The 17,901-nt window shown below is 41.5% G+C and overlaps 1 protein-coding gene across 1 annotated transcript in view; it reads left to right on the forward strand.

Annotated features, from left to right (window-relative positions):
* LOC121549653 (sodium channel protein type 4 subunit alpha-like) overlaps nt 1–17,901 on the forward strand; it is a 212,548-nt gene that overhangs the window by 189,830 nt on the left and 4,817 nt on the right. The window contains exons 20-27 of the mRNA XM_041861442.2: nt 1,349–1,503; nt 7,494–7,667; nt 10,140–10,262; nt 12,973–13,245; nt 14,543–14,596; nt 14,859–15,000; nt 15,115–15,215; nt 15,595–15,865. Of these exons, the coding sequence (XP_041717376.2) occupies nt 1,349–1,503; nt 7,494–7,667; nt 10,140–10,262; nt 12,973–13,245; nt 14,543–14,596; nt 14,859–15,000; nt 15,115–15,215; nt 15,595–15,865 (1,293 nt within the window). The remainder of the gene's footprint in view (nt 1–1,348; nt 1,504–7,493; nt 7,668–10,139; nt 10,263–12,972; nt 13,246–14,542; nt 14,597–14,858; nt 15,001–15,114; nt 15,216–15,594; nt 15,866–17,901) is intronic.

Genomic DNA, 17,901 nt, shown 5'->3' on the forward strand with positions numbered 1-17,901 from the left:
CACTATATGTCTGCTATAGAGAGACGAGAGAGCATGAGAAAATTAGTTTTGAACAGTCATGGAAATATAAGTGTTGAAAACATGTTGGCTCACTGTTTAAAAAGAAGATGGAGAACAAGCTATAGGATGAAAAATAACAGAGTTTTGGCGCAGGTGAACCTGACTAGCGCTAGATAACGCTGCCTAGCAAAATAAAAAAGATCTATATAATATCGTCCAAAATAAGTAACTGTATCGTAACTGTATTGATTTATTTTTTTCCCCATCACTAGACGTTACAGCAGCTGAGCTAAACGGACAAACTGCAAGAAGGAGGCCTGCCTTTGCCCTACATTATATTTCTGTCCAGCTCCCTCTAGCTGACGTGCACTCAAACATGCGCAAGGTTATGCGGGCCCTTCATAGCGTTTTACACTCAGAGAAGAGGTAGCAGCATTTCAACACAGCATTTCAATTTGCATTATTTGTACTCTCAAAGAACAAAACTAAAAAAAATCCCTTAGGAAATGCCTCTACTCTGAGGTCTAACCGTATATCGACCGGTTGATAACTGTAAATGCCTTGTCAATGTCAGTCAATAAAGCCTCTTGATTTCTCGTTGATGGCCATTAATTGCTTGGCAGATGTCAGTGCCAGGGCGCTAAAACGTCCGCGGTTTCCAAGAAAGAGCCTGAGAGCATCATTAGAAATTGAGTTGCAAGTGGTCCGTTGCCATAATCCCGTTATTATTAAGTTTACAGGCAATAAATTCATTTGGACGGGGGGCTCAGATGACGGTTATGGAGGAGCCGGGTCGACTCGGCGGCCATGGGAATAGCAGCCAGCCTGAGCCATTGTTCTGGCTGGAAAGCTTTTAAAGAGTAATTGATACCAGGGAATATGTTGCTCCAAAACCATAGTCTCTTCTCTAGTGAAGCAGTGAGATTAGCAAAGACACTGGGTCCTTATCCTCCTGGCTAGGCTGGAGCGCTAGTATAAAGTAGTGGAAGGTGTGCTAGCTAGCTAGCGCTCACATGGGCTATGATCTCTGTACGTTCACTACTTCCTGTCACTACTTCCTGCATCATGTGTATTAAGATGAGTTCGCAGAAATATTAATTGAATCAACCATTCATTAAATGAATGGGTAAAATGTTGGCCTTGGATACGTATTGGAAAAAAGAGACATTGACATGTCAGTACATTTGTCAAATACTTTAATTCTCTCTCTCTCTTTAAAACATTGATGAGTCAATAGAGTATCCATTTGCACACTTACAATAGAGTAATCATTCTCCTTTTCTCTCTCTCTCTGTCTCTCTTTATCCCTCTATCTCTCTCTTTCTCTTTCTCTCTCTCTCTCCCCCAGTGTGCGTGCGCCACTTCCAGTGCTGTGATATCCAAACCACGGAGGGTCTGGGCCAGGCATGGTGGCGGTTGAGGAAGACCTGCTTTCAGATCGTGGAGCACAGCTGGTTCGAGTCGTTCATCATCTTCATGATCCTGCTGAGCAGTGGTGCTCTGGTAAGCAGCGGGCATGCTGGGTAGGGGTGGCGGGGGTCGCATCGGCCCTGCCTGCTGACTGGTCAATCTGCCAGGCCAGGCCACCCAGTGTGGGGTGAGACTGGGGGGAACAGGGGATGACACAGAGCTATCCAACAGGGACAGTTCCAAAGGGGTTCTTCGGCTGTCCTCATAGGAGAACCATTTTTGGTTCCAAGTAGAACCATTTTTGGTTCCAGGTAGAACCCTTATGGGTTCCATGTAGAACCCTCTGTAGAAAGGATTCTACATGGAACCCAAAAGGGTTCTACCTGGAACCAAAAGGGTTATTCAAAGGGTTCTCCTATGGGGACAGCCGAAGAACCCTTTTAGGATCTAGATAGCTCCTTTTTTTCTAAGAGTGTAATGTGCTGTAAGTAGAGGCTTCAGGCTGTGTGAGATGTTTAGGAATAATCTCTCAGATCATACAAGTTGTTTGTTACCTCATCTCTTTTTTTATTGCTATTTTCTACACAGTTATTGATTTACTCTAAGATCCAGGCTATTTAATAAGACAATAATAAGATTATCTCATCAAATAGAAGGTTAGCCAATAGACTTTGCACAAAATCCCATAAATGATATCGGGATGATGCTAACATGGATGGTCGACTCTTGATTAGCTTGTGTGATGTGCTAACTTTGGTCTTAGGCTGTAATAACACTAATACTATGTTGGGCGTTTTTTCCATGAGCCCTCGCACACTATTTCCAAGACAGCACCCTACAAGCCTCTCAGGACTAACTCTAACACCATTTGTTCCAGGATGCAGCTCACAAACAAGGTCAATGACTCTTTCACCTGCTATTACAATCTAACACTAAGGTTGGCAGGCATGAAGTGCCCAACATAGTAGAGCTAGCTGAGAATGTCAAGCAGGTGAAATTGAGATAAGACAAATTGTGGTATATACATTGGGGAGAACAAGTATTTGATACACTGCCGATTTTGCAGATTTTCCTACTTACAAAGCATGTAGAGGTCTATAATTTTTATCATAGGTACACTTCAACTGTGAGAGACGGAATCTAAAACAAAAATCCAGAAAATCACATTGTATGATTTTTAAGTAATTAATTTGCATTTTATTGCATGACATAAGTATTTGATCACCTACCAACCAGTAAGAATTCCGGCTCTCACAGACCTGTTAGTTTTTCTTTAAGAAGCCCTCCTGTTCTCCACTCATTACCTGTATTAACTGCACCTATTTGAACTCGTTACCTGTATAATAGACACCTGTCCACACACTCAATCAAACAGACTCCAACCTCTCCACAATGGCCAAGACCAGAGAGCTGTGTAAGGACATCAGGGATAAAATTGTAGACCTGCACAAGGCTGGGATGGGCTACAGGACAATAGGCAAGCAGCTTGGTGAGAAGGCAACAACTGTTGGCGCAATTATTAGAAAATGGAAGAAGTCCAAGATGACGGTCAATCACCCTCGTTCTGGGGCTCCATGCAAGATCTCATCTCGTGGGGCATCAATGATCATGAGGAAGGTGAGGGATCAGCCCAGAACTACACAGCAGGACCTGGTCAATGACCTGAAGAGAGCTGGGACCACAGTCTCAAAGAAAACCATTAGTAACACACTACGCCGTCATGGATTAAAATCCTGCAGCGAACGCAAGGTCCCCCTGCTCAAGCCAGCGCATGTCCAGGCCCGTCTGAAGTTTGCCAATGACCATCTGGATGATCCAGAGGAGGAATGGGAGAAGGTCATGTGGTCTGATGAGACAAAAATAGAGCTTTTTGGTCTAAACTCCACTCGCCTTGTTTGGAGGAAGAAGAAGGATGAGTACAACCCCAAGAACACCATCCCAACCGTGAAGCATGGAGATGGAAACATCATTCTTTGGGGATGCTTTTCTGCAAAGGGGACAGGACGACTGCACCGTATTGAGGGGAGGATGGATGGGGCCATGTATCTCGAGATCTTGGCCAACAACCTCCTTCCCTCAGTAAGAGCATTGAAGATGGGTCGTGGCTGGCTCTTCCAGCATGACAACGACCCGAAACACACAGCCAGGGCAACTAAGGAGTGGCTCCGTAAGAAGCATCTCAAGGTCCTGGAGTGGCCTAGCCAGTCTCCGGCCCTGAACCCAATAGAAAATCTTTGGAGGGAGCTGAAAGTCCGTATTGCCCAGCGACAGCCCCGAAACCTGAAGGATCTGGAGAAGGTCTGTATGGAGGAGTGGGCCAAAATCCCTGCTGCAGTGTGTGCAAACCTGGTCAAGACCTACAGGAAACGTATGATCTCTGTAATTGCAAACAAAGGTTTCTGTACCAAATATTAAGTTCTGCTTTTCTGCTGTATCAAATACTTATGTCATGCAATAAAATGCAAATTAATTACTTAAAAATCATACAATGTGATTTTCTGGATTTTCCGTCTCTCACAGTTGAAGTGTACCTATGATAAAAATTACAGACCTCTACATGCTTTGTAAGTAGGAAAACCTGCAAAATCGGCAGTGTATCAAATACTTGTTCTCCCCACTGTATATATATATACAGTTGAAGTCAGAAGTTTACATACACCTTAGCCAAATACATTTAAACTCAGTTTTTCACAATTCCAGACATTTATCCTAGTAAAGGTTCCCTGTCTTAGGTCAGTTAGGATGTGAAATGTCAGAATAATTGTAGAGAGAATGATTTCTTTCAGCTTTTTTTTCTTTCATCACATTCCCAGTGGGTCAGAAGTTTACATACACTCAATTAGTATTTGGTAGCATTGACTTTAAATTGTTTAACTTGGGTCAAACGTTTCGGGTAGCCTTCCACAAGCTTTCCACAATAAGTTGGGTGAATTTTGGCCCATTCCTCCTGACAGAGCTGGTTTAACTGAGTCAGGTTTGAAGGCCTCCTTGCTTGCACACGCTTTTTCAGTTCTGCCCACAAATGTTCTATAGGATTGAGGTCAGGGCTTTGTGATGGCCACTCCAATACCTTGACTTTGTTGTCCTTAAGCCATTTTGCCACAACTTTGGAAGTATGCTTGGGGTCGTTGTCCATTTGGAAGACCCATTTGCGACCAAGCTTTAACTTCCTGACTGATGTCTTGAGATGTTGCTTCAATATATCCACATACTTTTCCTTCCATCTATTTTGTGAAGTGCACCAGTCCCTCCTGCAGCAAAATTCCCCCACATCATGATGCTGCCACCCCCGTGCTTCACGGTTGGGATGGTGTTCTTCGGCTTGCAAGGACCCCCTTTTTCCTCCAAACATAACGATGGTCATTATGGCCAAACAGTTCTATTTTTGTTTCATCAGACCAGAGGACATTTCTCCAAAAAGTACAATATTTGTCCCCATGTGCAGGTGCAAACCGTAGTCTGTCTTTTTTATGGCGGTTTTGAAGCACTGGCTTCTTCCTTGCTGAGTGGCCTTTCAGGTTATGTCGATATAGGACTCGTTTTACTGTGGATATAGATAATTTTGTACCTGTTTCCTCCAGCATCTTCACAAGGTCCTTTGCTGTTGTTCTGGGATTGATTTGCACTTTTCGCACCAATGTACGTTCATCTCTAGGAGACAGAAGGCGGCTCCTTCCTGAGCGGTATGACGGCTGCGTGGTCCCATGGTGTTTATACTTGCGTACTATTGTTTGTACAGATGAACGTGGTACCTTCAGGCATTTGGAAATTGCTCCCAAGGATGAACCAGACTTGTGGAGGTCTACAATTTTTCTTGGCTGATTTCTTTTGATTTTCCCATTATGTCAAGCAAAGAGGCACTGAGTTTGAAGATTGGCCTTGAAATACATCCACAGGTTCACCTCCAATTGACTCAAAATATGTCAATTAGCCTATCAGAAGCTTCTAAAGCCATGACATCATTTTCTGGAATTTTGTTTAAAGGCACAGTCAACTTAGTGACCCACTGGAATTGTGATACAATGATACAGTGAAATAATCTGTCTGTAAACAATTGTTGGAAAAATTACTTGTTTCATGCACAAAGTAGATGTCCTAACCGACTTGCCAAAACTATAGCTTGTTAACAAGAAATTTGTGGAGTGGTTGAAAAACTAGTTTTAATGACTCCAACCTAAGTGTATGTAAACTTCCGACTTCAACTGTATATATGAAAACATTGAAAACAAAGTGTCTATTGCAATAAATTGGGCCCACAGAAGCAATGAATGATTGGTTGAGGTGCAGCTTTTCATTGCCCTCTCACACTCATCCTCCTCAATTTCCTCCTCCTCAGTGATGTAGTGCATTAACAGATATGCAGCTGAGAGGAGTCAGATCAATGATTACTCAAGCCTTCTCCGCTCTCCTCCTAATTAGCAGTGGATTGGTCATAGAGAGCCCAAACCTCAGCTGTGCTACCAGTGCCTGCCTCTCCACCCCACCCCGACCCATAACTCATTCTCCATCCACCCTCCTACTCCTCCATCTCTGTCCAAGCAGATTGTTGTTTCTTCTGGGCATTTCCCTGTCAGTGTGGGCATTCTCCTGGGCATTGCCCGGTGCTGAGTGTGCAGGCCAAGCCCGCGTGGCGTTAATGTAGGGCGCATGGCGGCGTAGCTCATGAGTGTAGAGCAAATGGTTTCCGACGGTGACGACAGGGCTCTTGTTGCTCAGCAAAAGCACTCCATTTTGTTTGGTTGTTTAATTTCCTATGAAAGCACTTTCCTTCTTTTACAGAAAAGCATGCATATTCCATGTATGCAGCATGTTGACAATATGATAGAGAATAGATACCGGCACATTGATGAATGTTCCTGTTGTTTCACTGTAAAACGTGTGTTTATATGACGAAGGGTTAATTAATGACACAGCCTGTATCGCCTGCTCATTATGTTGAATCTATAAATATCATCGCATTTCTTATGTGGGTTAAGCCTGACGAGGACTTTTGGGTTGAAACGTTAAACAACGGGAGCATTCATCAGTGTGTGAGTATCTATTATTTCATTCGTTTATTTTTGTACCCAGCAGCTGCATGTCATTGGATGTTCGTATACCATGTTTGAAACTAGTCATTATACATTACTGGACATTTTACATGTCACAGTCTAGTCATTCTAGAAATGTTATCATCTGTAAAAGACCCTTGTTGTTTTCATTCAACTTTATTATCTGAGTAATAATTGTGATGCAAAAGGCCTCAATCAATTATTATACACTGTAGCATATGAACATATTATTTTGCTGGTTGTGAAATAAAACACTGAAAGGGTTTCATGTAAAAATAGCGTGTAGACTTCCTCACGTGTACATACTATTACAATACCAGAAATTAGCCTACTGGGTTTGCTGCATTTGTTATGTCTAGGGGTCTTAGGCCTAGCTACATGGTCTGTAACCTGATTGGATGTGTGCATGAATGTGAGAAGTATGCATATGTGACCAGGTGTTCAGTGCTTGTACCCGGAAGACAGCCACCTTAACTCAGGTCCAGGGCCAGCTCAGTCATGATTCACATTGTCGGCCTGTCCAAGCAGATTATTATTTGTTTCGATGGTGATGTAAGTAAACATACAAAAAGGAAAAACTACAAACAGGCATGCCTAAACTAAAGACTCAATGGCCACCAAACAAAGCCAGCAGCCTCACGGCCCTGCCAGCTGGGACACTGACTGACTATCACCTTAATTGGCAGCACCTGTGTGCAAATAAAGACTTGGCTCAGCATCTAAACCAGTTGCTGCTGCCACCTGGGGATAGAGTGTGGATGTACATCCTGGTAGTGTGTTTGTCCTACCACTAACCTTCCCCCACATAATAACAATACATACTACCAGTTTCCAGTGATTAGAATAAGACACTGATGCACACAATCGGTATGTATGTCATTAAGATACAGCATTATTATTGCTGTGGTAAGATTGATTGCTGAGTGAATACGAGACTAGAGACGTTCCATAGTATTACAGCATGAGACTAATTGCCTATTGACTATTTAAAAAGACCTAATCATGACTCGTCTCCCATGTATCTTTCCGAAGGCCTTTGAGGACATCTACATCGAACAGAGAAAAGTGGTCAAAGTGGTGCTGGAGTACGCCGACAAGATCTTCACCTACATTTTCATCCTGGAGATGCTCCTCAAGTGGATCGCCTACGGATTCAAGAAGTACTTCACTAACTACTGGTGCTGGCTGGATTTCCTGATTGTGGATGTAAGTGCAACGTTTATTTCCAAACCCTCAGACATGATGACGAGACGATGATGTAATTTGCTAAAGCGGCGGCCCACTTCACTTGATTGTGTTTTATAATCTGGTCAGACGTGATCAATCGATCTGTTTTTCGCATGCATTCTGAAAGCTCTGAATTAGTTTTGAGAAGTGGACAATGTGGAATCCTGATTTGTCTTGTCTTACTCTGTCAATAATAGTTGTATTGAGCCACTTCACTTTTTGGATGGTTTAGCTGTCATGCCAGACAGTCATAGGACCCATTTCCCGGATTCAGAAAAAGCCGAATCCCGAATGAGTAAGGATGCTAAATGGAGAATATTGTCAGGGAATCTTAATCTGTGTGTGGGAAACCTGCTCATAATGTACAGTATACTGGTAAATACTGCCTGGGAAGGACTAGGCACATTTCGGGAATTTTCACCGACCTACTGCGGTTCTCAAAAACGCTTTGTCCAATCAGCACAGCCCTGTAGCGAGTCTAGCAACCCCACAATCCCCTGGGGTCAAACGTCACTTATTTGTTACCGCTTCATCCTCTGGGAGAAACATGAGAGCTGAGTTCACGTCAGTAGTTTGGACATATTGGTCTGTGGCAGAGAGTCTTTAGGCAGAGAGGCTTGAGCAATTAGTGTTTGCTCTCTGCACACAGACACACCACACAAAGGGAGGGAGAGAGATGTCAGGGGGGAGGGAAGAGAAAGAAAGAGCGGGGGAGTGGGAGAGAGAGGAGGGAGGGAGGAAATAAGAAAAAGAGATGTAAATAGCATTTTTCTCCCAGGGAAATTTCTCTGGCATGTTTTACCATTGCCATGAAAACTGCTAAGTCAATACGTATTCCCCATACACAGCTTGCTGGGACTATTTCTAATGATAGATGATACCTTTATGCATCTTGGTTTTGGATGTGCAGCAGATGTTTGTTCTATTTAATCTGCAATATTGCCTGTGTTTCTTCATGTAAATTGTGAGATGAAGTGAATTGAAAAGATAACCAAACATGGCATTCAAAATGATCATGCCTTCCTATTGTCCACCAAAATAATGGAAATGTGGTGGTGGATTTATACCACTGTTGGTGGTGTGTAGTTCCCTCCTGAGTGATTCAATATTCTAAATTGCCCCACGGGGGGCCAGTATATTCCCTAACCGCACTTCATTTGGGAGAGACTCCATTTCAAAAAACTGCAACTCTTGACTTTATCCCTATTCACCACTCGATTCATCCGACGTGCTTCAATCACTACAGGAATATTTTTCATCTCTTCCAAATCAATTTCCCACGAAACGCCAGATATAAATGAAAATGTATGCACTCACTAACTGTAAGTCGCTCTGGATAAGAGCGTCTGCTAAATGACTAAAATGTAAAATGTAGATGTGACAAGTGGAGGGGGAATCACAATGTGTTTGTGTGCTTGCTGAATCTTTTTTAAGCCCCCTCAACAAAGTGTTTTAATGCATCCTGAACCACTATGTGTAATGCCAAAGGTCTCCAAGTGATGAAGTACCAAACACTTTAGGCAAGAAGATCCCCAGTGGGTTTACTCCCTCCGTCTAGCTCTGTGCTCTGCTGATCGTGTTCAACAAAAGTGTTGTGATGTTTTTATTTTCTTACATCCCGAGGCATAAGAGCACAAAAAGCCCCTGCTCTTGAGTCAGTGATTCATTAAAACAACATGACGAAGCGCAGATGTCTGTGAACCTTTCAGAATAATTTCAGTCATTTATCTGATTGTGGTATTAGTCTCAGACAGTGTCTGGAGGGCTGTTGAATATTAATTTGTGAGGGGTTTTGGGGGGCTAAAAATGAATTCTTCAGAGTACAAAACCACCCACTTTGCTCCATGCAGGTTTGCTTGTGTAAAAACCTGTATGTATTGGATCAGTCTGTACTATATATTAATTTAAAAGTAAGCAAGTATGTGTTTTCACTGAATGAACTATAATTTGATTCACTGTTGGCCAGATATCAGTGATTGGCCTGTTGGCCAGTGCCGTCAATGTAGAGCAAATTGGCACCTTGCGAGTCCTCAGGACCATGCGAGCATTGCGGTGGACCGGTTTGCCGGCGTAAGGGTAAGGCCCGATCTGACCGCTAACCACCACCCCCGACCATGCACAGTAGACACCTTGAGCTGTAGTTTCATTGACCTCTCTTCCTCTCTCTTACACAGATCAAAGCAGAAGTTTCGTGACCATTCATTATTCTGCTACGAAATAACCTAATTTTAACATTATATCCCCTTGAATATCAGAAGGATGACCTTGATGCTCCCATTCTGGGTGACATGAACACACATTGGACTCTTATGAACCCTTAACACAGTTGCTAACAGGATGGAGCCAGAGTGGTCCAGTGTTCCTTTTCAGGTACTGTGTTGACATTTCTTTGAACAGGTTGTGGCAGCCCCACTAACCATGTGGGTTCTTGCGCTTTCTGTCTCCTCCTAGGTGTCTTTGGTGAGCCTAGTGGCTAACACGCTGGGCTACTCGGACTTCGCTGCCATCAAATCACTTAGAACCCTCAGAGCTCTGAGGCCGCTAAGAGCACTGTCCCGATTTGAAGGCATGCGGGTAAGAGTGGTCACTCCCTCTCACTCCTGATGTCATCGAACCATCTCATCTGTCACGCTCTCTACCACCCTTTCTTTCCCTTACCAGCATTTTCACTGTTTCTATTCAGAATACTCAAAATATTTGCCTACTTCATATCTCCTCTTATGGTGTTATAATGCCGTAAAAAATCCATGCTTTGCTCATCTCTTAATTCTCCAGCTAATGCCACTAATCCCTAGCCAATCTTTCCCTTGGAAGATTTTAGCATGAAGAGCTAATTATGTTTTCATAATTCCCCTCAACTCCCTCCTTAGCATGACATGACTACCTCATTATCCAGCTTATCAATTTGGATAAGCTTTATTTCATATTAAGCTTTATTTTGTAGTCTTTTTTACCAGGACCTTTCATAGTGAAATTATAATTATGCCCTACATCATCATTTAGGAATCAGCAAAACAGGTATCATATACCAAATGTTTACAACAAATTTAAGTTTGAACAGAAAATTGCCTATTGTTATCACGTAATTTCCAAGTAAATACTTGAGAGATACAGTGGGGTCCGAAATGATTGACACCCTTGATAAAGATGAGCAATGATGACTGTATAAAATACATTTTCAAATACTGAGCTATATTGTATGCTCCAAAAAATTGGGAAATTATACTATTTTATACTAATGCAATTGCTCAGAGAAAGTGATTTTGTTTAACAAATACAAATCTAAAAAAGGTAGGGGTCAAAATTGACACCCCTAAAGATTCTTATAAATAAAGTATTCATAAGTTGACTATTTGGTCACATATTCTTACCACGCAATGACTACATCAAGCTTGTGACTCTACAAACTTGTTGGATGCATTTGCAGTTAGTTTTGGTTGTGTTTCAGATTTTGTCCCCAATATAAATTAATGGTAAATAATGTTTTGTGTCATTTTGGAGTCACTTTTATTATAAATAAGAATAGAAAAATTTCCTAAACACTTCTACGTTAATGAGGATGCTACCATGATTAAGGATAATACTGAATGAATCATGAATAATGATGAGTGAGAAAGTTACAGATTACCAATAACAGGCTATCTGTCTTGGGTACAAAACAATCTGAAACAAAACCAAAATGAACTGCAAATGCATCCAACAAGTCACAAGCTTGATGTAGTCATTAAGTGCTAGGAATATGGGACCAAATACTAAACTTTTGACTATGTTTTTAATAAGAATCTTTAAGGGTGTCAATAATTTTGACCCCTATTTTCTTGAAGAAAAAAAAAGTATTACTTGTTTAAAAAATCTATTTCTCTGAGCAATTGTATTAGTATAACATTATATATTTTCCTAATTGTTTGGAGCATACAATATAGCTCAGTATTTGAATTATTTATTTAATACAGTCATTATTGCTCATCTTTATCAAGGGGTTTCTGTTAACAAAGCCCAGTTCTCACTAAATCAATGTTGTTACAGCATTATTACACAGGAATATGGACAAATCATTGCAAACTGTTACCAGAAAAGCTGATAAATGTAGTAGAATTATGCATGTACATACTCCATGTACATACTCCATACACTTAGTATTTAGAATTTCCATTATCTCATTCCAAACTTTCTATCCAATATCACATCTTTACTCATCTGTGATATTACTTTACAAGTTGTTTCTCACTTCTGTCAGTATTAATATAAATCTTCTTGCTATTCCACTGTTTGTTTAAGCAGTTGCTTTTCTTCTCACTTTCTCTTGCATGCATTCCTGTGTTCAGATATTCCAATTAATGTTTAGCCTGTAACATTTCCATAATCATTATTCATTCCCTCAAACACATCCTTAAACCCCCTCGAACAGTTCATGCACACTGTAGTTAAGATTTTGGGCTATTGTTCCCTCCTGTTGCACCATGTTAGTTTTCTAAGTCAACAGCTGTCAGCCTAGCTTGTAGGCCTTTAATATGTATATAATTTCCCCTGACATCCACTGGAATGAATTTGAATTCCTACTCATGAAATGTGCATGCTGTCGGAAATGGGGGGGCTGATGTCCGCCGAGCTCGCTGCTCTCCGCCACTGTAAATCTGGCAAATGGGATTAGGCGTCACACTGCTTGAAAACGGCTGGGTCCGCTCCTCAGTGGGAAACACGAAGTGGAAGTGAAGCCCTGCTATACAAAGGAGTGAGTCTGAGTGAGCAGCAGGTTTCTTTGTGACACCCTCTTGAGGGATGTGCAGGGCTGAACCCCAATATCCACTGGTTCTATTACGGCAGTGACACTCAGGAACTCCTAGCTCTGCAATCACTACCCTCCTGTTGCTCTAGTCTAGCACTTTAAGGTTCGTCTCAACCAGGAAATCTCTTAACAGGGTGGTTTAAAAAGTTGCTGCTGCTCCTGATTTGAATATGAGACAAACAAACATGCTTAATCTCATTTGCCAGTTCCACTAGTTTGCATGGATTTTGGAAATTTGATATTTTTAAGGGTGGTGGGATTATTCTACAAAACTGTTTTTGAGTGGTTTGATATTTATATATATATATATATTTAGTGTTGGGGGGATGTGGTTTGGGCAAGCACTTAGGGGAAGTGTGTGAAGTCAACCACAAGCATGTAGACACTGGTGTGAGTTTCTCTGATTAAGTTACTGGCATCATGTATAGAGTGTGTCACATGAAAGCAGAAGGGGGCGGATGGATACCTGACGTGCTGCGTGTGTTTCCATGGCGACAGGTTGTGGTGAACGCCCTGATCGGCGCCATCCCGTCCATCATGAACGTACTGCTGGTGTGCCTGATCTTCTGGCTCATCTTCAGCATCATGGGGGTCAACCTGTTCGCCGGCAAGTACGGTCGCTGCGTCAACCGGACAGGCTTCATCCACAACGTGTCCATGGTCAACAACAAGACCGACTGCCTGGCCATGAACGACACGCAGTTCTACTGGACCATAGTCAAGGTCAACTTCGACAACGTGGGCGCCGGTTACCTTGCCCTCTTACAAGTTGTGAGTTGGACTTATTTTTTTATTTTATTTTCCTCACAGTTTGAGATGTTCTTTCCTCCCACTTGTACCTCATATTTTTTGTCGCTGCCCACCGTGCCTGTCTAGAGATCCCTGAATCAATCAACAAGTCGAAAGCTTTTATTTTTAGCAGCGGCGTGGGCCATTACAGAGAATGTTGTGCTATGCAAGTGCATGCACTTCATTCTTCGCTTTAACTTAGTTGGCGCGGTAGCCTAGCAACAATTCACTTAACTCCTTTCTGTCACCTTCTTGTGACTTGGCTCCATTCAAACTTCCCATTTGCATCTGGAAATAGTCTGGCCCTCAGTCATTCACAAAAGCCAATAATAACCCGTAACCAAGGCGAAAAGGCCCACCACTGGGATTTCTCGCTGATAAGAACTCACTTGTCAATATCAAATCAAATGTATTGGTCACATACACCTGTTTAGCAGATGTTATTGCGGGTGTAGTGAAATGCTTGTGCTTCTAGCCCCGACAGTTGAAGTAGGGCACCCTGCTCACTCTCATTTTTCCTCCCTCTAGAAAGACACTCCATGCTGTCAGGAGGAAGCACATATAAGTCCTTTCCACTGCCATTCATAACATCTCAGCTCTAACATGGCACATGTCCAATATTTATTTTGTAGAGACTGTATGATTATTATTTATATATTTTTTTTTTTGGGGGGGTGTTCTTCCGTTTTATGGTTGATGACAAAACCGTATCATAGGAAGGATAGATACCCACACTCTGTCATATAGAATTACAAACATATTTCGTTTGAATTTTCATTGTAACATGTATGCATTTATATAGTGATGCTCATTGAAGTTGATAGTGGCACATGCACATTGAAGTTGATAGTGGCACATGCACATTGAAGTTGATAGTGGCACATGCTCATTGAAGTTGATAGTGGCACATGCACATTGAAGTTGATAGTGGCACATGCTCATTGAAGTTGATAGTGGCACATGCTCATTGAAGTTGATAGTGGCACATGCTCATTGAAGTTGATAGTGGCACATGCACATTGAAGTTGATAGTGGCACATGCACATTGAAGTTGATAGTGGCACATGCTCATTGAAGTTGATAGTGGCACATGCTCATTGAAGTTGATAGTGGCACATGCACATTGAAGTTGATAGTGGCACATGCACATTGAAGTTGATAGTGGCACATGCTCATTGAAGTTGATAGTGGCACATGCTCATTGAAGTTGATAGTGGCACATGCTCATTGAAGTTGATAGTGGCACATGCTCATTGAAGTTTGTGTCCTTTGTTACAAGGCTACATTCAAAGGCTGGATGGACATCATGTATGCAGCAGTGGATTCTCGTGCTGTAAGTATTAAATGTCAATGTACTTGTTTTGTATGACATGATTTAACATTTGAATGTTCTATCATAAGGCCAATATAAGAGTGTCATAAAAATAACTTAGAGCTTTGGTATTTTCATTAATGACTGTATATTGCATTTTTTGTCATAACCATGCCTTGATGCAATACCACCATAACATTTACCAGAATAACACAGTTTTCAAATGATAAAATGGAACTGAACAGTGTATTGTCCTAACATGGTTTTTCCCTGGCTGCACAAGGTGGACGAACAGCCTATCAGAGAGGTCAACATGTACATGTACCTCTACTTCGTCATCTTCATCATCTTTGGCTCCTTCTTCACCCTCAACCTCTTCATCGGTGTCATCATCGACAACTTCAACCAGCAGAAACGAAAGATAAGTATCAAAAACATCATGGCCAACAAATGGTCTGATGTGAATAACCTGCCATGAACTTAAAAAATTGGTTATTTTCACAGTGAAAATAACTGAAACGGGATGTCTCTTTACTTAGGTGGGCAAGACATCTTCATGACAGAGGAACAGAAAAAGTACTACAATGCCATGAAGAAGCTAGGGTCTAAAAAGCCTCAGAAACCAATTCCAAGGCCAGTGGTAAGCTGGAGCTAATTGAACCCTATTTTCTTGATCTAATTAAAGGGATATTTCACTTTTTGGGAGCTTTTGGCTTATTTTTGATAACACACCAGATAAGTAGAAAATAAGCTAAAACCTTTTTAAAAAAGGGAATTATTCCTTTAATTTTCTTTGCCCTATAGTGTATTAGCCTCTTGTGTTCCAATGACTTATATTTCTTGATCTTAAAGGGATAGTTAACTTTTTGGAAGTATTGGCTTTAAAAAAATATATTACATAAAAGTTCAAACCTCAAATAAGTTACCTATTCTTTAAATTTTCTTCACCTTAGTGCATAAGCCTCTTGCATTTCAAAAGAACTTAACACCTATTACTCACTCTACCTCTCTACTGCCAGAATCAAGTGCAGGGCTTCTTCTTCGACCTGGTGGGCAAGCAGGCGTTCGACATCATCATCATGGTCCTCATCCTGCTCAACATGATTACCATGATGGTGGAGACGGACGAGCAGCCGGCCCGCATGGAGTACATCCTCAACAAAATCAACCTGGCCTTCATCATCATCTTCTCCTGCGAGTGCCTCATCAAGATCGTGGCGCTGCGCTGCTACTTCTTCACCATTGGCTGGAACATCTTCGACTTTGTGGTGGTCATCCTCTCCATCGTTGGTGAGTCTGTTGATTGGGCTTTATTAAATCAGGGGTTTTCAATTATGCTCATTTACGATGTAATTGCATGTCTTTGTCAACTGGCAGTTATACTGAAATAAGGTTACTTTATGTAGCTACACTACCGGTCAAAAGTTTTAGAACATCTACTCATTCAAGGGTTTTTCTTTATTTTGACTATTTTCTACATTGTAGAATAAGTGAAGACATCAAAACTATGGAATAACACATATGGAATTATGTAGTAACCAAAAAAGTGTTAAACAAATCAGAATATATTTTATTTTTCAGACTCTGTATATGTAGCTGATGTATGGCTAACGGTATGTAGTTCTCGTCTAATGCCACTGTGGCAGCTCAACATCCTTGGGTGATACAGTTGATACATGACCTTGGCGGTTTGCTTATAAGCAAGGCATTCCAAGTTACTAGCTGGCCCATTCACAGATAATGACATTTAGCTTAGGACCTTCAAATTTTCCAACAGAAATCATATCAACAGATTTCCCATGTCCTATGTAGCTCAGTTTGTAGAGCATGGCGCTTGCAATGCCAGGGTTGTGGGCAATGTTCCTTCAAATGAAATGTGGCATTGAGCAAATTTCAGGTCCGCTGAGCGCAAACTTGAATGTTATGAAAATTCTGTGCAACTTCCAGCACGCGTTTACTGTGAACAATGAGGCTGAACCCGCTTTAGGTTACAGTTTTAACAGTGGTCATGTAGACTACTGTGGCTATTTGATCATAATGTAGGCCTACCAGAGTGGCTTACCATAAAAAACAATGGAGAAAATGCATCCCATAACATCTTAACATGGAAATAGCTGTTCTACATTCAGCCTACAGTAGCAGCCAATGTGTGGCGTTCAATGTAGGCCTACATTCCATGAGACTTTTGAAAAAAAAACATGCAGGGCTTGACATTAACCTGTTTATCCACTTGTCCTTCAGACAAGGAGGAGACTGAAAATGTGTTGTTTGATGCAAGAAACCACTTTACAAAATAAAATACATAAATTTTCCCATACCATTTATTACAGCGAATCAGACAAATTATGCTACCCTCTGCCTATTGGCACTTAGCTTATTCAAGCCTGTCTCAGAATACAACACTGCCCCTTTAAGACAAAAACAAAGCTGACTTTACCTGACTCACTTTTCAAAGATGTCTAGAAATGTACACGTTTTGTGCTTTTGTAGGAAGCAATCACTCCCCTATTGTTGACTACCAATGATCTATAACTGGGCTAATAACTCACTAACTAGCAAAGGATATGAACACAATGTGCACACGTGGCTACATGCAGCCCTCGCTTTGATCTCAAAACAAGCGCATCTACTCACCACCACTCATGCTGTAAACACAGTCCAGTTCAAAGTAAATTGCACAGATCCATGTATGGCAATGGTCTATTTGCATATAGGCCTACTGCAGCTCTGATTGGTTATGCCGTACTGGTCTGTGTAGAGTACAGGCTGAGTCGTGCCTGTCAATGCAATAGAATCCTACTCTGATGTGTTCTGCCTACAACAAAATCTCTTGCATAGTTTGCTTTGTTTCGGTATGTTGCGTTGAAAGTGGCTAATATTGCGTTGATTCGATCACAATTGCCACATTAAAGGGAAACGTTGATAGTGTTAACAGGGAAAACTCTAGAACAGTGGTCACCAACCTTTTCTGAGTCACTTTTAGTCTAAATGCAAGCCGAGATCTACCGCTCAGATTCTTTTTTTTTACATGACTTAAAAAACGTAAGCCTATGCAACATTAACCGATTAAAAACAGTACTGTTGCAATGAGGTTTGTGCAGTAAGGTATAGGCCCATCACATTATCACAGCATATTGGCTTTGCTTGAATTGCCCTACCAATGCATTGTTGTTCGGGCCATTTCAACATTTGAGGTAGGCTATATGATCACATCAGTAATAGATCTGCTGTTGTATTACTTATGAAGCACAGCTGAGTGAGCATACATTTAAATCATTTGCTTTTTATTTTTATTTTACTGGGCTGATGGTGGCTGCATCTGATGG

Source organism: Coregonus clupeaformis, chromosome 34 (assembly GCF_020615455.1).
Source record: "Coregonus clupeaformis isolate EN_2021a chromosome 34, ASM2061545v1, whole genome shotgun sequence".
Taxonomy (NCBI): domain Eukaryota; kingdom Metazoa; phylum Chordata; class Actinopteri; order Salmoniformes; family Salmonidae; genus Coregonus; species Coregonus clupeaformis.